At 36.8% G+C, this 20941-nt stretch overlaps 1 protein-coding gene across 2 annotated transcripts in view; it reads right to left on the reverse strand.

The window, feature by feature from the left end:
* Window positions 1-587: 587 nt before the first annotated feature.
* Window positions 588-20941, reverse strand: part of GABPB1 (GA binding protein transcription factor subunit beta 1) — a gene marked incomplete at its 3' end in the record, with an annotated part of 79858 nt that continues 59504 nt past the window's right edge. For both annotated transcript variants that reach the window (XM_082649025.1, XM_082649024.1), the window contains exons 7-9: window positions 10436-10621; window positions 7057-7172; window positions 588-2085 (exon numbers count right to left, since the gene is read on the reverse strand). In XM_082649025.1, the coding sequence (XP_082505151.1) occupies window positions 1933-2085; window positions 7057-7172; window positions 10436-10621 (455 nt within the window). The remainder of the gene's footprint in view (window positions 2086-7056; window positions 7173-10435; window positions 10622-20941) is intronic.

Here is a 20941-nt window from a genome sequence, read left to right on the forward strand (position 1 = left end):
ACACAAGTCCAACATACAGACTCTGAAAAACATGGACTTTCCCCCAAGACACTTCAATGTCTACCTGATACTATCATACACTTATTCCTCTTAAGTATCAATTATTTTCTCCCATTTATGGCAAATGTCATTATAGATCAAAATTCTTTCGTGCACCAGGTAAAGTTTCTAGCAGAACAAAAGACTAGAAATCAAAGAAGGCATTAAATTCACTTTCAGAAGCTAGTTTCCAACACTTTCTCAAGGATCTTCAGGGCCAATCTGGTCTTGGAAGCAAAACTATACAGTGGGGTGAACACGCTGCCCCTGCTCTACTCTGACACTGCACACGTTAGGGTACCCTTCCTAACATAACAAATTCATAAATGCACTAACGTACTAAAAAACAGACACAGAAAAGCAGCTTCACGCAACTGAAAATATGACTTGGCATTTGTAAAACCCAGTTTTAGATACTTTTAAGACACAGTGTGAAGAATTTATAATATTTTCATACGTGGAATATGGCCGTAATACAAAGAACAAACTTTTTAATGTGTGAATAAAATGTGGTCAAAATATAAGTCTACACTGAACATATGTGGAAAAGATATTTAATTGTAAAATAGAAAAGTAGGGCAGAGTACAGTTTTAAGGGTAATTGCTTCTTTATACAGTATAGGTAATCTAGAAGGGTCTTAGGGTTAAACATTTTCATAAAGCAATAAAACATTTAAAAATGAAACAAGAAAAAGAACTTGAAGTTATGTTTACAAAAAAGAAAGAACACTATGTCAGAGTTTAATGTCCATACATTGTGGAATTGAACAATATTGTGATGAGAGCCAGTCACAGCACAGACATACAGCTTTCACAGGGAAAGTAAAAGTTATGTCAGAAATATCTATAGCATCACCGTAGTACAAAAAGTTCCTGTTCTACCATACAAAAGCAATTTTTTTTCATAAGAATAATTTCCTGGGGAGGAAATGAGTCCACGAAATATTTCAGAAAGCCATATGCTTTGAGTTTTCTGAAAACATTATATTAAAATCCAGTGCCTTAAAGTGCTTTCATGTGGAAATCATGATGGAAGGCACAGAATTGTTTCACATCCCCACTATGAAATTTTCAAAAAAGCATAGATGTTGCAGTTTGCAAATTCAAGGTATCTTGTAAGCTGCTCCTTCCAAGAACATTGTCATTCCAATAAAACCAGCTGCTAGCTTACTTAGTTTCAATGACCTATAGAATAAAAGGGTTTCTTTCTTTCCTAGTAACTTTCATTATCTTTGTGGGAAAAATACCTATGCAAGTGATGCATTTTGAAATTATAAAACATGCAGAATATGTACAAACAGAAAGTTTTAAAAATATCTGCTTCATATACATGTAAATCTACGTGGGTATAGCTGAAATTGAACAAATATAAAAATTTGCTTTCTAAAAAATGTTTTCAGAGAATCTGAGACAACTTAAAGCTGTACAAGATTTCCTGGGAGAAATCTTCTCTTCATATAGAAGTTTATACCTACAGGAGTAATTCCAGCATCAGTCCACCACATAATTATTACACAACATTTGGTCTAATCAACAACGATCACCCTTAAAACTGTTCTGTTTCTGAGAAATTAAGGTTTGTACTAAAATCAAAAAGAATTCACAAAAAACAGTGGCTTATTGTGTTTTGGGATCTCTTCAACAATCTTTATCAACGCATTTGGAACTGTAAAAAAAAAAAAACTATTTACAGAATTCAGTTTTAAATACATTTCACAACTTCTAAAGTAAAGTTTTATGTTACAAGAATCCAGAGCTCATGGCTTAAGTCCAATTATCAAGCTGCAGTCTCTTTTATTATCCTGTCTTCCCATGACTGCACCTTACTGTGTACAGTTCAAGACTGTATTCTTTCTTGACCAAAAGTAAACTCAAACTATATGTTCATTTCAATTAAACAGCTTCTTTATTAGTCTGAAGACGAGTCATAGCTTCTAATTTCTGTCTGTAGGCCTCTGCTTCCTGTTCTTTCTTTAGAAGTTGCTGTCGATATTTTTGTGCTTCTCGATTAGCTTCATCCAGCTGTTTCTGAAGAGCTTCTCTCTCCTAATTTAAAAAAAAAGTTTTTTTTCAATTGTTGCACAAATACAATAACACATACAAGCATGCATCTTTCAAATAAAAAAATTTGTAGTTGCTAGAAGTAGCCATGTATTGGTATTTCAGAGACATCTTGCCTTTTTCGCCAATTCCCTTATAATTAAAGCCCTAGTTTTGAGCTCCACACTACGAGATACAGATTAGTTTCTGACCTCAAGGAAATTATTTTCTAATTAGAAATAAGACTAACATAATGAACCCAAATTGGGTACCTGTACTTTTATACATACTACAAAAACTAGTGAAGAACTTTAACAGGGAAATATACCACCATACCTCTTCACATCTTTATCTGGGATGTTAAAAAGCTACTAATTATAAAAAACTTAATATTTATTGAGCACCCATTATATATATAAACAAGGTAATTTCCAATAACAAGTCTCTAAGACAGACATTATGCCCATTTTACAGATGAGGAAAATGATGCTCAGAGACAATGTAGCTTTCTCATGGTAACACAATAAGGAGTCAGGGTTATGAGGTTCTAATATTACTGCTTTTAAAACTATCTTTCCCGGGACTTCCGTGGTGGCACAGTGGTTAAGAATCCGCCTGCCAATGCAGAGGACACGGGTTCGAGCCCTGGTCCAGGAAGATCCCACATGCCGCGGAGCAACAAAGCCCGTGCACCACAACTACCAAGACTGCGCTCTAGAGCCCACGACCCACAACTACTGAGCCCTTGTGCCACAACTACTGAAGCCCGCGTGCCTAGAGCCTGTGCTCCACAACAAGAGAAGCCACCGCAATGGGACGCCCGCACACCGCAACGAGTAGCCCCCACTCGTCGCAACTAGAGAAAGCAGCCAACGCAGCCATAAATAAATAAATAAATTTTTATAAAAAAGTAAATAAATAAAACTATCTTTCCCTATGACAGCAAGCAAGATTCCTCATCTTTAAAATGAACAGTGCTGGTCTAGATTAGTGTTTCCTAAATTATACCATTTTACAAACCAATAAAATACTAATTTCTCTACTGTGATTCATTATATTACATGCTGTAAAATATATGTATCAAATTCCTGAACAAATTGAGAGGAAAAACACAAATCTGGTCCAATGTAAGTAGTATTCTTTCTCCTCTCCTCACTCTGTCCCTATACAGTTGTCTAAGGGAAAACACTTCAAAGATTCCTTTCCCATACCTCTAGTAAGCACATGGACAAAAACTCAACTTGCCCAGGTCCAAGCTCAACCTCATTACAGAAGCCCAGGCCTTCTGCTTGGGGTGGGGGCTGAGGGTAGGACTACTAATGGCAAAAAGAGGCCAGGTTCACACTGGACAAGACACTTAAAAGAGAGAACTGAAGGTAAAGGCGAGGGGTAAGAAGCTTGCTGGGAAAGAGGGCACTGTGGTCTCTTCCACTGCCTCCTAGACCCTTGTCCGTTGTGAACACCGAAAGATTCCCTACCCTCCACTATTCACATGGTCCACAAGGAGGAACATGTAAAATACTCCTGCCTTCCTGTGATCCCACTGCCTTCTCCACACTGAGAATGAAGCTAGATCTAACATTTATTTTTCCCATGAGTCCACCAAATGTAAGAGTGATTGATTATACAAGTAGTCTCCAAATCTTCCAATTACACAAAATGTACAAGTAGAAGAAATGCCTACGCCCTACCCTGCTATCCTTTTCTCCTTACTTCAGGCAAGATGCCAGCCTCACGTAAGCAACTGACACCAGTCCCTGGCAGTGAACTATGCAGGAATTTGGGCACCAGTGGAAGGGTGGGAGCTAGACCCCTACCTCTGGCAGGAGTACAGCCTGTGAGTAGAGCCATGCATAAGTGTTTTATACTTTTACATGTACTAAGAAATAAGATCCTTTGGCAGCCAAAGTTTTGAATATGGATAAAAACTTGCCTTGATTTGGTTGGAAATATTAGAAAAGATTAACTCTAAGGCATCTTCTAGTATTACCTATTTATTCACACTTAGAAACAGCAAGAGATTCACAATTATTTCAGGAGATGAAAGCAGTAAGGAAGATACCTTACACTTCAACTCCAAGACCAAGCAATATATTATGATTACATTAGGCAACAGAATAATAGAACAAAGAAAAACTTCGAGTTTGCTTTTTAAATTCCAAACAAGATTCTTGAATTCTGCTTCAGCTATTAACAATTATCTTTTAATAGTTTTATATGTAATTTTCTAATATTCAAATTTATTTTACTTTAGCTATTATAAAGCAAAAACAAATCATTAAAGTGATTTATCTTCTACCATACCACAATATAAATTTTAGAAGATAATAATAATACAACTAACAGTTACTGAGCATTTACTATATGCTCACCACTGTACTAGTCCTTCACATGCATTCTCATTTAAACCTTACAACACTCTGATAATGTAGGTGCTATTATTTTCCCCTTTTTACTGATGGGGAAGCCAAGCCTTGAAAGGCTAAATAACTTGACCAATCACACTCAGAAAATTATCATTCAAACCTAAATCTGCTTCCAGACTCATATTCTTAACCATTAAATGTTTTTTTTAAAAAAGAGAGAAACTAGGCAGGGTGTATGAGCTCTCTCCTTGTCCATTGAGCTGTCCATTTTCTAACTGCCATGGGTCAAATATGATCCTATTTTTATAAAGTTTTACTGAAATACAGCCATACCCACTCATTTCCAAATTGCCCGTGGCTGCTTTCCTACCACAACTGCAGAACTGAGTGGCAAAACACACATTGTAGGATGTGTATAGTGTTTAGCAGCATCCCCAGCCTCTATCCACTAAATGTCAGTGGCATGTCCCTCATTGTGACAACCCGAAATGTATCCAGACATTGCCAAATGTCCCCTGGGGTCAAAACTGCTCCAGGTGAGAAGCACTGCTTTAGAGAAACTTTTTGGGTTAATGGCTAAGCAATCACTTAGAAAGGAATATAAAAGTATACCCCCAAGATAACTCTATTGGTCACCTCAGAAAATAAAATCAAAAGAACTCTTATGTACTATAAGGAAATGATTACCTGGTTTTAGAAAACATTGGAGGTCTCTCTTCATTCTGTATCCCCTGCCCACCTCTACCATCTCTTCTCACTGCATGCTTCAAAGTCTCTCTGTAATAGCTCTAACATCCTGCAACTTTGGCTTGAACATTTCCAGTGATGGAGAATAAGACTTCCATTACCAGAAAGCTCTAATTACTAAAATTAAGCTAAAACTAACTCATGAAGTTCTTTATATCAAGCTAAAATTCCATCTCCCTGAAGTTCTAATTTCCTTGGTTCTAGTTAATTTATATACCTCAATTCATACTTTCTTGTTATTTGCGATTATTCTCCTTGGTCTCTGAAAGACTGTAAGAGTGGAATTAGGTTGATCTTTGATGAAAACAGAAATTCTCACTGGTTGTTAGGTAAATAAAAGTACAGCCTGCACATTCATTATTTTGAAAATGTTGAATTGACATAAATCTACTATACTTCAATTAAAAGAAATGTTGAATTGAGTCAGTTTATGTTCAATAAAAATTCAAGTAATTTAAAAATGTTTTATTAAATAGTTAAAGCAAAGTACATCACAAAATCTTTCTCACCTTATATGCCAGAAAACAAGATCAACTGATTTATCAGTAAAAGACATTAAAGATTTTAAGTATACTGATACCATTCAATGAAATAAATGGTTAGCTTATAAAAACTTCAGTGTACTGAATATCACTTTAAATTTTGAAGAAATGAAACAACTCACCCTCAATAATTGAAGTCACAAGTTTATCAAACATTCTGGTTAAACCATGAGTCAAATTCTTCGTAACTCAATAATATGTCCTTTGAGATTGTGGCCAAAGATGTACCAGTCTTACATGTAAACGAATTTGGGCAAGGATATTTTCTAATTGTCCTCAGTCAGAATTATGTTGCCTTTAGATGGCATTTTTTTAAATCCTCTCTTTTCTATGATAACAAAGAATTCCTAAATATTCACCAACATTTATTATTCACACATATTAGATATTATGAATGTGTATATAATGAGTATGCTGACTTTTTCAACTCTCATAAAAACCCCAAAATACAGATATTGTTATCTTAAATTCCAATTTGGGAGAAAATAAACAGGAACTCAGAAAGGTAAGATAACTTGCCTCAAAGCTAATAGGGAGGGGCAAGAGGTGGGATTCAAATCCAGCTCATGTAATTTCAAGTCCAATATTCTTTTCTTTACACTGCAGTTGCTCTTTCAAAGTTATTCAAGAATGATCTTATTTTCATTTGATATAAGTTAATATCAACTTTGGAAAACATAACTTTATTTACAGTCATGTGAGAAAAAAATCTGTGAGGTAATAACTATGGTTTGGTTACACTTACAAACTAGTTTACAATTACAAACTAGTTTGGCAGAGGGAAAAGAAGGTGAATCCTATCAACAGTCTAAATTTAATTTCCTTAAGAGACTTAATCGTGAAATAAACAGTTACCTATGGCTTTTTACAAAATAACTCAGCTGACAAACTTCAACATTCTTTAAGAGCATCTTCCAGCCCAAACAGGCATTCGCCTTTCACTTTTGAAAGAAAAAAATTTTTTTAGTCAATATATAGTGACATTCCCTTTAGTGACTTGGGAGAATGATGTATGTAAATTTAATAGAAAATAAAGGATGCAGTACAAGAACAAAAGACATTCCAATGTTACCATGATGACAGACTTTGTTACAAACAAATTCTTTACTCATTCATTCATTCATTCAATATTTATTTATTGAAGGCTTGCTATATGGATAAGGCCAAAAAATTAGACAAAAAAGTACTCATGCTATATCAAAACAATACTGTCAGTAATAAATATAAAAGACAAAAAAAAAAAAAAAAAAGAAAGAAAGAAAAGCAAATGGAATTTATTTTGGATGACTGCAGCAAAACACACCGGGTAAAAGACTCCTTACTTCTATTTCTGCAGACTCCACCCGGTTTTCAATTATTTCAATACATTGTCTCTTGGCTGGTGGTTCTTCACTTATAACAGTTTCTTCAGCAATGTCTGTTGCTGGTACTGTTAATACTAAAATGAAAAAATGTACACATTACTTCATTTACAGATAGGTTTAGAAGAATTAAAACTAGTCTTGAGATTGTTGATGCAACTCATCTAAAATAAATATATTCCAAAAACAATAATTTCAAAACACTGATTTGCTGTTTATGAGATATGTCCATATTTGTCTTCAACTTCTTGTCTATTTACTGAAAACTACTTATTGTTTAAGGTACCTACTTATGTTTTTTAATTTTATAGATAATACATTCATTGGCTCAAAATCAAAATAATACTTAACAAGCATATTTTGAGAGGTCTGACTTCATCCTTGCTAAAACAGATACTTTTACTGGTTGCTTATACATTGTTCTTGTGTTCATTTATGTAAAACCAAACATGAATATACATTCTCCTTTTTCTCTCTCTTACACAAAAGGTAGCATACATACAAAACATACATTCAAACATACATAAGATAGATATATCGTTCTGTGTCTGCTTTTTTCACTCCATATATCTAGGGTATCTTTCACCAAGACACAGAGAGCTTTCTTTCATTTAGCTGCATTATATTCCACTGTGAGGATACACCATTATGAACAATGTCTGTTTATAAACTTTGCTTGTTTTTCCACTGGGTTGTTAGACTGTCCCAATTTTTAGTATCTCTTTACATAAATGTACATAAATATCTTTACATAAATATACAGAGAGCAAGAGGCTGTCCTTGCTTTGCATAACCAGTGTGGGAACATAAACATGACTGTGCAAGCTAAAACTATGCAAAACAATCTTAATCATCAATGGGAAAAATTACAACTGTCCTACAGCCTTTAAGGTTGTCAAAACATTAAAAACTCTCCTACTGTCATTTATAAATGTAAATAAATGAAAAAATAGTAAAACTATTATTTATTTAGTACAATGTAATTAAAACATTAGAAATATTGAGAATTAAAGTATTTCTTTTAACTCATACCATATTACATTACACTTATAAATTCACTCAAGAAGAACTGAGAATTATATCTGTTTCACTGGACTACCTACATAGTCTATATATTCATTTTCCAGTTATAATTTTTAAATTATGAAAGCTTTAAAAGTTTATTTTAATATTCAGTAGGGTCCTCTCATTGCTCTTCTTTTCTAGTTATCCTTATTCTTCTTCCCTCCTCCTCTATCAAAATAAACTTCAGAATCTGTTTGGCTAATTCCAGAAAAAGACCTATTGGTCTTTGTTATGGCTTGAATTGTGTCCCCCTCAAAATTCAAATGTTTTAAGTCCTAACCCCCAGTACCTCAAAATGTATTTGGAGATAGGGCCTTTAAAAAGGTTAAAAAGGTAAAATGAGATTTTGGTTTTATTTTTGGCTGCGTTGGGTCTTCGTTGCTGTGCACAGACTTTCTCTAGCTGTGGCGAGCGGGGGCAACTGTTTGTTGCAGTGCACAGGCTTCTCATTGTGGCGGCTTCTCCTGCTGCAGAGCATGGGCTCTAGGCACGCAGGCTTTGGTAGTTGTGGCTCGCGGGCTCTAGAGCACGGGCTCGGTAGCTTTGGTGCACTGGCTTAGTTGCTCCGTGGCATGTGGGATCTTCCCCGACCAGGGCTCGAACCCACGTCCCCTGCATTGGCAAGCAGATTCTTAACCACTGCGCCACCAGAGAAGTCCAAAATGAAGTCATTTAAGTGGGTCCTAATCCAATATGACTGGTCTCCTTATAAGAGGTTAGGTCGCAGACAACACACACAGACTGAGGGCTGACTATATCAGGACACAGCAAGAAGGCAGCCATTTGCAAGCCAAGGAGAAAGCCCTCAGAAGAAACCAAACCTGCCAACACCTTGATCTTGGACTTCCACCTTCCAGCACTGTGAGAAGATAAACTTCTGTTAAGTCACCCAGTCTGTGGTAGTTTGTTATGGCAGCCCTAGCAAACTAATACAGTCTTTTTTTTCCTATCACATTACATTTATCAATTAACTCAGGAAGAATTGAGAGCTTTATAATAGTGAGTCTTCCTATCCAAAAACATGAGTTTCTTTCCATTTGTTCATCAATGAGATTAGACTGTGTGTATAATGTCAGGTTTTGGAAACAATGTTATATCTGCTTAAAACAAATACTTTGAAAGTTTCTTCTTTTCTATATAATTAGAATTAGTTCTTTAAAGCTTTGTGAAAGTACCTGGGCTTGATCCAAATCTTGGACCACCAGCAGGAGATTTCTGCATAGCGGTGAGAAAAGCCTCCCAGGCTCCACAGGTCAAGGGTTTCCTCCTCCACTGCTATGGCAACAAAATCATTCCTTGAGACCTGGCCTCTCTGCAGGGCCATACCTCCACTATCACTCTAAACCAAACCTGGTTTAGGAGAACTTCTACCTCCAGCCCTTCCGTTCCCTAATTCCTTCACAGGCCATGAAGAGGCTTGGTCTCTGCAATCCTAGTCGTTTTCTAAAAGGTTATGTGTGCACATACTTTTTTTGGTGGGGGGTGGGGGAGTACAGAGTACTGGGTACTGGGATGCTTGTTCAGATAGGAACTTTCTGCACCTTCTCTTTCTGCTTCCTCCAGCTTTCATGCTCTAGTCTATCTTAATCCTACTTGCAGCACTTCCTACTCAGATTGGGCCCTGTCTTACTGGAAGTGTATATTTATTGCTGATTTCTGAGCTCAACCCCTTTTCTTGATGCACGACTGGGGGTTTCCCTGATACTGCCCTGGCTTAGATCTTAAGATGTTTTTGGCAAGCACTTAAAATATGGAATTTTGTGGTTTTCTCAGTCTTTTAGGTTCACTAAACATGAAACTGGGGCTTATGTTTCATCTATCTTATTACTACTCTCTTATTACTCAAAAGGAAAAAATTGGGACAATTATCAACAAAGCTGCTAAAAGTTGTCACTATGTTCCTACCATAACTCCTAAGTCCAACTTCTTTTTAAGTAGCTTTTTTTCACATGGTGTTTTTAAAAGCCCGTATGATATCTGAATTGCATTAAATGGCCTAGGAAAGTATTGTCCAATACTGATTTTGAATTATTTATTTAAGCTCATTTTCCAACCAGAATACTTTGGGGCCAATTCTTCTTTGTACCTAGTATACAACCAGAGAAAGCAAGCTAATTTTAACAGTAGCCTAAGCAAATAAAACTAGGCAATTAAGTCTGCTGCAAAAGGTTACAAAAACAAAATTTAAGGCAAAAATAAATGCTTTGAAAAACATGTCACAATTTCCTGAGGATTAAGAATAAATGCAAACTTTATGTAAATGCCTTCTACCAACCTTGTTGTCCATCTGGCATGGTCACAATGATGGGCTGACCTATTCCACTGGTTGGAATGGAGTGCAAATTTCCAAGCTGAATTCCATCTGTAACTATTGTGATGACTTGCTGACCCCCTGAACTAACTACTTGCTGAATTGCACCATCCACAGATTCTGCAGTAACTACTTCCTCCGTAGCCACTACTGGAAAAAAAATATATATGTAAAAATCAGTGAACATATATAAAAGTATGAACAGAAGTTTATTTTTGCTCTGCTACCTTTGCTGTCCGTCCTTCTTTCTTACACAGAAAAGCTTTTACATGATTTTTAAATTCAGTCTCCATTGGTGTTGTAGATACCTATGTAAACAGTTGACTACAAGTCCCACAATTTACAATAAGTGAGTTCCAACTATCTATGCATGCACATGTTTAAATAAACTATCTTCATTTAGTTCTATGAGGTACGAAATTTAGAAGCTCTCCTAAGGTCACAGATATGACAAAGGTTATGCCAGCTTAATAAGATTCCACAATCCAAAAAATAAGATATTGTATGTGGTTATACTCCATTCAAATTTACATATATGAGTTGATATACATTTCCTATCCAACAAAACATGGAAATTTGTATTCTTCAAGCAGAGAGAATAAACAGTATTCCCTTTTTGGATTGTGTGAGCAAGGGTTACGTTCATAATAAGTGGCAAATAGATCTGGTACTGTAGGCTATGAAAAAATATATTAACATTTACATAAATAAAATTCAAAACTATGTTCTCAATGTTTTATGAAAGGTTCAGAGAGGATTCTGGCAGCTGAACACAGCACTCCAGGTCTTGCCTAGGTAAAGAAATTGCCAAAATCCTTTCCCACAAGCTATGCCCAACTACTGATCCCAAAAGACTACACATAGCAGCTTTACTCATAATAGTCAAAAACTTGAAACAAATCAGATATCTGTCAAAAGTAGAATGAATAAACTGGTAGATTCATGCACTGGAATACTACACAGCAATTAAAGTGACTCCTGATGTGATGCAACAGGAGATTACAAAATATCCCTGTGTTCTTACTGGAAATGTTTGACCTGAATCTAATTATTAAGAAACAAATGAATCTAGAATGTGAGTGATCCTGCAGACAACTGGCTTAAACTCTACAAAGATTTCAGTGTCATAAAGAACAAGTGAGGCAGTAAGACTGTCCTAGATTGGGGGAGACTAAAGAGACATAATAATCGAATATAGTGTGTGAACTTTGATTGGATCCTGGGTGAAAACAAATAGTTATAAAGGACATTTTGGGGATAATTGAGGAAACTTGAATATGGACCATATGCCAGATAATATTACTAAATTAATATTGTTTTTAAGAAACATAATAGAACCGTGACTACATAGGAAGCTGTCCTTGTTCTTGGTAGATACATGCTGAAGAATTTAAGGATGAAGTGTCATGATGTCTTTAGCCTACTTTCAGATAATATGGCAAAATAAAAGCATGTGTCTGTGTTTGTGTGTGAACATGCAGGTGTGGCAAGATGTTAACAGGTGGTGAATACAGGTGCAAGGTATAAAGTTCATTCTCCAATTTTTCTATGGGTTTTAATAACTATCAACATTAAAAAAACATTTTAATAAAACTAATTCTGAAAAAAGAAATGACAAAAAAAACTATTTCTAAATGATATGGTTTTTTGAAATGTGTTATTTGAGGCAACACTTTACCAAAAGTGTAATGAAATAAAATCATTCTCTCCTGAAGTCACGCTACCCTTCAGATACACAGTTACTCTGAAACACGCCAAGTTGCTACCAAATTCCAGCAGAATGTCATGGATATTAACGACCAAGGGATTTACTAAATACAGAGATGCTCTAATTAAACAAACTCCTTTTTTAATAAAAGGCAAGATAAGTACTAGGACCCTAGTTTTCAAGGATGAACTCATGGTAACAGGCCTGGCTGCAACCCTGTTACTGTGTTATTTGGGTAATCAAGGGTCACTGCAAACCACAGATGATATTCAAAATGCAAAAACCTTTATGTTTTGAGTTCTCTCATTTTTGTTTGTCTTAAACCATAATTAGGCTTTATCACCAAGCACTTAAGAAAATTTCAGGAAGATAATTATTAAAATGACATGTAGGGCATAAAACAGTAATGTATTCAATAGAACAACTACTGAGGTTTTCAAAGACATTAACTATTGCTTTGATCTTGTAAAAAATATCCATATGAAAAACAAATGTTCACTATGGTTGAATGTTAACTATAAGTAGCAAGTATTTTTAAAAACATAATCATATGTAAGAAATTTCTGAGACCACATATGATCAAGGCACAACTCAAGAACTTTCATCTTTGCACTATTTGCAATGACTGTCATTAAGATAAGAGAGTTCTTGCCTTTCATCTAAAAAGCTTTCTTTTTAAGTTGTGCTATGGTAAGGTATTTAAGAAAAAATTATAAGGAAACCAATTATGTAAGAAAACAAAGAACCCCCTCAGTAATCCTAAAAACAACCCAGCAGTGAAATGTTGAAACATGTAAGAATAAAACAGAAAGCCTAAAAACTTTAAAAAGAATGTTATTTAAAAAAATATACATAGACAGATATATCCAAATATAAAACCCCCGGATAAAAAAATAACTAATAAATATTCATTGGTCTAATTTAAAAGTCAAGTTATAATATACAAAGAGAGCCTAGATAATCTACAGCATCTCTGAAAATGTTTGAGACCTCTTGTTCAACATGACTTTTGAATTTTAATGCCATAAAAGTCAACTAAGACAAGGAAAAAACTGTCTTTCAGATGTTACTAGAAGATTGAAAATTCTATATGCATATAAATATTTCAATAAAATAGAAACTAGGCTTACTGAAGAAAAAAAATAACATTTCAAAAGTAGGATTGCCTGCAATAGAACCTGACATTTTTTTTAAAAAGGCAAAAACAAGACAATCTTATGAAGCCCAGTAACATATACCTGAAAGCCAATTCACTTTTATTGATCTACTTTAGGAACAGACAAAAAAAAAACAACAACATGCAAAGGGGACCTGACTCAAATTTCACTATTAGGAGAAAGGAGGGAAACAGCCACCAGATGCATTATACCTTTGGAAAAAACCACCTTATTAACAATTAGCTGAAGTTGCTCTAAAGACAAAAAGAAGGGTAGTCACAGATGTCCATTTAATGGGATTATATAGCTGGGCCACAAGAAAGAATAAGGCTAAGCAATGCAAAATCAATGTAAAACTGTAGGTTAGAGCCATAAAATATTGTTTTATGAGAGTTTCATAAGGACTAAACTACACTGCAGATGTAAGGCCTACATCCAACCAATTTTAACTTCTGATTCTACAACTAAATAACTCTCAAATCTATTCACTTCTTATTATCCCTTTGCCAAATCCTAATCCACGCTACCATTATTTCTTCCCCAGGTGACTGCATTAGACTCCTAACTAAACTCCCTTCCAGAGCCCACCAAAGAAATCATTTTAAAAGTCCTATATAATCTTACCTTCAATTACCGTGACTTACTCTCCCACTTGCTGAGCTCAGCCACGCTGGTCTCTGAGTCCTCTGAAAGGACAAGCTTTCCTGCCTCAAAAGCTTCACATGTGTCCTCCTTCCTAAAATGTTCTTCCCCCAAGTTTTGCTCCACTAATTCCTACTTAGTCTTTAGTTTAAATGTCTCTTCCTCTAGAAAGACTCACCAACTTGGTCAAAATCCTGTATTCTTTATATATACCACGAATCACAAGTATTTATCTGAGTGAATAACTTTAATATCTCATTCTACTGAAAGACTACGTGTTCCACAAAGGTTGGGACTGTATATGATTGTTTACCAGAACATAAAAGATATTCAACAAAAATCTGTTCAATGAATGAATAAATATTTTTCTAATTGTAAATGAACAGCTATTTGTAAACCAATATATGGAAAACTTAGCTCAAGAACAGTTTTGAGTTATTCCTTTAACATAAGCATGATATATCCCTCCATGAATTTTTATTATTTGTACATTTTAATTTTGTTCTAAAGCAAGAAGTGAGAGTAAGGGTGACAGCTTCCTGGAATTTTGATTTTCCAAATAGGAAACACCTGTAACAGACTGGTGTGTAAGCTTTGGTAGAAAAATAGGACACATGATTGCCTCTGTTTATTAATAGTGTACCACTAAGGGGTGGTTTTCTTATGAGGAAAAAGGCAGCTGCAATTCCCAAAAGAAAATATTTACTTTTTTGTATCTTCATTTTGGAATACATTCCAAAATGGAATAACTTGAAATGAGTTCTTATCTATCTAAATCCTTAAATCCCATTCATTCTTTAGGGTACAACGCAACCTCACCCCACTCCCCTAACACCATGCCCCAACTCCAGCTAAAAGTAATCTCTGTCCTCTGAAGAACTATAGTGCCGACCGGCACTCACCAGCCCGAGAGGCTTGTTTGCTCACACGCCGGGGCGGGCGGGACTGGGAGTTGAGCCTCGGGCTTCGGTCGGAGCGCAGGGAGAGGACTGGGGTTGGCGGCACGAACACAGCCTGCAGGGGTTTAGTGCGCCACAGCTAGCCAGGAGGGAGTCCGGGGAAAAGTCTGGACCTGCCGAAGAGGCAAGAGACATTTTCTTCCCTCTTTGTTTCCTGGTGCGCCAGGAGAGGGGATTAAGAGCGCTGCTTAAAGGAGCTCCAGAGATGGGCGCGAGCCGCGGCTAAAAGCGCGGACCCCAGAGACGGGCAGGAGACGCTAAGGCTGCTGCTGCTGCCGCCACCAAGAAGCCTGTGTGCGAGCACAGGTCACTATCAACAACCCCCTTCCGGGGAGCCTGTGCAGCCCGACACTACCGGGGTCCCGGGAACCAGGGACAACTCCCCCGGGAGAACGCACGGCGCGCCTCAGGCTGGTGCAACTTCATGCCGGCCTCTGCCACCGCAGGCTCGCCCCGCACTCCGTGCCCCTCCCTCCCCCCGGCCTGAGTGAGCCAGAGCCCCTGAATCAGCGGCTCCTTTAACCCTGTCCTGGCTGAGAGAAGAACAGAGGCCCTCCAGCGACCTACACGCAGAGGTGGGGCCAAATCCAAAGCTGAGCCCCTGGGAGCTGTGAGAACAAAGGAGAGAAAGGGAAATCTCTCCCAGCCTCAGAAGCAGTGGATTAAAGCTCCCCAATCAACTTGATGTACCCTGCATCTGTGGAATACATGAATAGACAACGAATCATCCCAAATTGAGGAGGTGGACTTTGAGAGCAAGATTTATGATTTGTTCCCCTTTTCCTCTTTTTGTGAGTGTGTATGTGTATGCTTCTGTGTGAGATTTTGTCTGTATAGCTTTGCTTCCACCATTTGTCCTAGGGTTCTATAAGTCCGTTTTTTTTGTTTTTAATTTTTTTCTTTTTCTCTTAACAATTATTTTTTATTTTAATAACTTTATATTTTATCTTACTTTATTTTATTATACTTTATCTTCTTTCTTTTATTCCTTCCCTCCCTCCTTCCTTCCTCCCTCCCTCCTTCGCTCCCTCCTTTCTTTCTACTTCTACTAATTCTTTCTTTCTACTTTTTCTCCCTTTTATTCTGAACCGTGTGGTTGAAAGGCTCTTGCTGCTACAGCCAGGAGTCAGTGCTGTGCCTCTGAGGTGGGAGAGCCAACTTCAGGACACTGGTCCACAAGAGACCTCCCAGCTCCACATAATATCAAACGGCAAAAATCTCCCAGAGATCTCCATCTCAACACCAGCACCCAGCTGCACTCAATGACCAGCAAGTTACAGTGCTGGACATCCTGTGCCAAACAACTAGCAAGACATGAAAACAACTCCACCCATTAGCAGAGAGGCTGCCTAAAATCATAATAAGTCCACAGACACCCCCAAAACACACCACCAGACGTGGACCTGCCCACCAGAAAGACAAGATCCAGCCTCATCCACCAGAACACAGGCACTAGTCCCCTCCACCAGGAAGCCTACAAAACCCACTGAACCAACCTTAGCCACTGGGGACAGACACCAAAAACAACGGGAACTACGAACCTGCAGCCTGCAAAAAGGAGACCTCAAACACAGTAAGATAAGCAAAATGAGAAGACAGAAAAACACACCGCAGATGAAGGACCAAGATAAAAACCCACCAGACCTAACAAATGAAGAGGAAATAGGCAGTCTACCTGAAAAAGAATTCAGAATAATGATAGTAAAGATGATCCAAAATCTTGGAAATAGAATAGAGAAAATGCAAGAAACATTTAACAAGGACCTAGAAGAACTAAAGATGAAACAAACAGCAATGAACAACACAATAAATGAAATGAAAAATACTCTAGATGGGATCAATAGCAGAAGAACGGATAAGTGACCTGGAAGATAAAATAGTGGAAATAACCACTGCAGAGCAGAATAAAGAAAAAAGAATGAAAAGAACTGAGGACAGTCTCAGAGACCTCTGGGACAACATTAAATGCACCAACATTCAAATTACAGGGGTTCCAGAAGAAGAAGAGAAAGAGAAAGGGACTGAGAAAATATTTGAAGAGATTATAGTTGAAAACTTCCCAAACATGGGAAAGGAAATAGTTAATCAAGTCCAGGAAGCACAGAGAGTCCCATACAGGATAAATCCAAGGAGAAATACGCCAAGACACATATTAATCAAACTGTCAAAAATTAAACACAAAGAAAGCATATTAAAAGCAGCAAGGGAAAAACAACAAATAACACACAAGGGAATCCCCATAAGCTTAACAGCTGATCTTTCAGCAGAAACCCTGCAAGCAAGAAGGCAGTGGCAGGACATATTTAAAGTGATGAAGGAGAAAAACCTGCAACCAGGATTAATCTACCCAGCAAGGATCTCATTCAGATTGGATGGAGAAATTAAAACCTTTACAGACAAGCAAAAGCTGAGAGAGTTCAGCACCACCAAACCAGCTTTACAACAAATGCTAAAGGAACTTCTCTAGGCAAGAAACACAAGAGAAGGAAAAGACCTACAATAACGAACCCAAAACAATTAAGAAAATGGGAATAGGAACATACATATCGATAATTACCTTAAATGTAAATGGACTAAATGCTCCCACCAAAAGACACACATTGGCTGAATGGATACAAATACAAGACCCATATATATGCTGTCTACAAGAGACCCACTTAAGACCTAGAGACACATACAGACTGAAAGTAAGGGGACGGAAAAAGATATTCCATGCAAGTGGAAACCAAAAGAAAGCTGGTCTCATATCAGACCAAATAGACTTTAAAATAAAGACTATTAGAAGAGACAAAGAAGGACACTACATAATGATCAAGGGATCGATCCAAGAAGAAGATATAGCAATTGTAAATATTTATGCACCCAACATAGGAGCACCTCAATATATAAGGCAAATACTAACAGCCATAAAAGGGGAAATCGACAGTAACACATTCATAGTAGGGGACTTTAACACCCCACTTTCACCAATGGACAGATCATCCAAAATAAAAATAAATAAGGAAACGCAAGCTTTAAATGATACATTAAACGAGATGGGCTTAATTGATATTTATATGGCATTCCATCCAAAAACAACAGAATACACTTTCTTCTCAAGTGCTCATGGAACATTCTCCAGGACAGATCATCTCTTGGGTCACAAATCAAGCCTTGGTAAATTTAAGAAAATTGTATCAAGTATCTTTTCCGACCACAATGCTATGAGACTAGATATCAATTACAGGAAAAGATCTGTAAAAAATACAAACACATGGAGGCTAAACAATATACCACTTAATAACAAAGTGATCACTGAAGAAATCAAAGAGGAAATTAAAAAATACCTAGAAACAAATGACAATGGAGATACAACGACCCAAAATCTATGGGATGCAGCAAAAGCACTTCTAATAGGGAAGTTTATAGCAATACAAGCCCACCTTAAGATACAGGAAACATCTCGAATAAACAACCTAAACTTGCACCTAAAGCAATCAGAGAAGGAAGAAGAAAAAAACCCAAAGGTAGCAGAAGCAAAGAAATCATAAAGATCAGATCAGATATAAATGAAAAAGAAAGGAAGGAAATGATAGCAAAGATCAATAAAACTAGAAGATGGTTCTTTGAGAAGATAAACAAAATTGATAAACCATTAGCCAGACTCATCAAGAGAAAAAGGGAGAAGACTCAAATCAATAGAATTAGAAATGAAAAAAGGAGAAGTAACAACTGACACTGCAGAAATACAAAAGATCATGAGAGATTATTACAAGCAACTCTATGCCAATAAAATGGACAACCTGGAAGAAATGGACAAATTCTTAGAAATGCACAACATGCCAAGACTGAATCAGGAAGAAATAGAAAATATGAGCAGACCAATCACAAGCACTGAAATTGAAACTGTGATTAAAAATCTTCCAACAAACAAAAGACCAGGACCAGATGGCTTCACAGGCGAATTCTATCAAACTTTTAGAGAAGAGCTAACACCTATCCTTCTCAAACTCTTCCAAAACATAGCAGAGGGAGGAACACTTCCAAACTCATTCAACGAGGCCACCATCACCCTGATACCAAAACCAAACAAGGATGTCACAAAGAAAGAAAACTACAGGCCAATATCACTGATGAACACAGATGCAAAAATCCTCAACAAAATACTAGCAAACAGAATCCAACAGCACATTAAAAGGATCATACACCATGATCAAGTGGGGTTTATTCCAGGAATGCAAGGATTCTTTAATATATGCAAATCAATGAACGTGACACAGCATATTAAAAAACTGAAGGAGAAAAACCATATGATCATCTCAATAGATGCAGAGAAAGCTTTTGACAAAATTCAACACCCATTTAAAATGAAAACCCTGCAGAAAGTAGGCATAGAGGGAACGTTCCTCAACATAATAAAGGCCATATGACAAACACACAGCCAATGGTGAAAAACTGAAAGCATTTCCACTAAGATCAGGAACAAGACAAGGTTGCCCACTCTCACCACTCTTACTCAACATAGTTTTGGAAGTTTTAGCCACAGCAATCAGAGAAGAAAAGGAAATAAAAGGAATCCAAATTGGAAAAGAAGAAGTAAAGCTGTCACTGTTTGCAGATGACATGATACTATACATAGAGAATCCTAAAGATGCTACCAGAAAACTACTAAAGCTAATCAATGAATTTGGTAAAGTAGCATGATACATAATTCATGCACAGAAATCTCTTGCATTCCTATACACTAATGATGAAAAATCTGAAAGAGAAATTATGGAAACACTCCCATTTACCATTGCAACAGAAAGAATAAAATATCTAGGAATAAACCTACCTAAGGAGACAAAAGACCTGTATGCAGAAAATTATAAGACACTGATGAAAGAAACTAAAGATGATACATATAGATGGAGAGATATACCATGTTCTTGGATTGGAAGAATCAACATTGTGAAAATGACTCTACTACCCAAAGCAATCTACAGATTCAATGCAATCCCTATCAAACTACCACTGGCAATTTTCACAGAAATGGAACAAAAAATTTCACAATTCGTATGGAAACACAAAAGACCCCGAATAGCCAAAGCAATCTTGAGAACGATAAACGGAGCTGGAGGAATCAGGCTCCCTGACTTCAGACTATACTGCAAAGCTACAGTAATCAAGACAGTATGGTACTGGCACAAAAACACAAAGATAGATCAATGGAACAGGATAGAAAGCGCAGAGATAAACCCACGCACATATGGTCACCTTATCTTTCATAAAGGAGGCAGGAATGTACAGTGGAGAAAGGACGGCCTCTTCAATAAGTGGGGCTGGGAAAACTGGATAGGTACATGTAAAAGTATGAGATTAGAGCACTCCCTAACACCATACACAAAAACAAGCTCAAAATGGATTAAAGACCTAAATGTAAGGCCAGAAACTATCAAACTCTTAGAGGAAAACATAGGCAGAACACTCTTTGACATAAATCACAGCAAGATCCTTTTTGACCCACCTCCTAGAGAAATGGAAATAAAAACAAAAATAAACAAATGGGACCTAATAAAACTCCAAAGCTTTTGAACAGCAAAGGAAACCATAAACAAGACCAAAAGACAACCCTCAGAATGGGAGAAAACATGTGCAAATGAAGCAACTGACAAAGGATTAATCTCCAAAATTTATAAGCAGCTCATGCAGCTCAATAACAAAAAAACAAACAACCTAATCCAAAAATGGGCAGAAGACCTAAATAGACATTTCTCCAAAGAAGATATACAGACTGCCAACAAACACATGAAAGAATGCTCAACATCACTAATTATTAGAGAAATGCAAATCAAAACTACAATGAGATATCATTTCACACCAGTCAGAATGGCCATCATCAAAAAATCTAAAAACAATAAATGCTGGAGAAGGTGTGGAGAAAAGGGAACACTCTTGCACTGTTGGTGGGAATATAAATTGATACAACCACTGTGGAGAACAGTATGGAGGTTCCTTATAAAACTACAAATAGAACTACCATACG

The sequence above is a fragment of the Grampus griseus genome, assembly GCF_964374135.1.
Source record: "Grampus griseus genome assembly, chromosome: 2".
Taxonomy (NCBI): domain Eukaryota; kingdom Metazoa; phylum Chordata; class Mammalia; order Artiodactyla; family Delphinidae; genus Grampus; species Grampus griseus.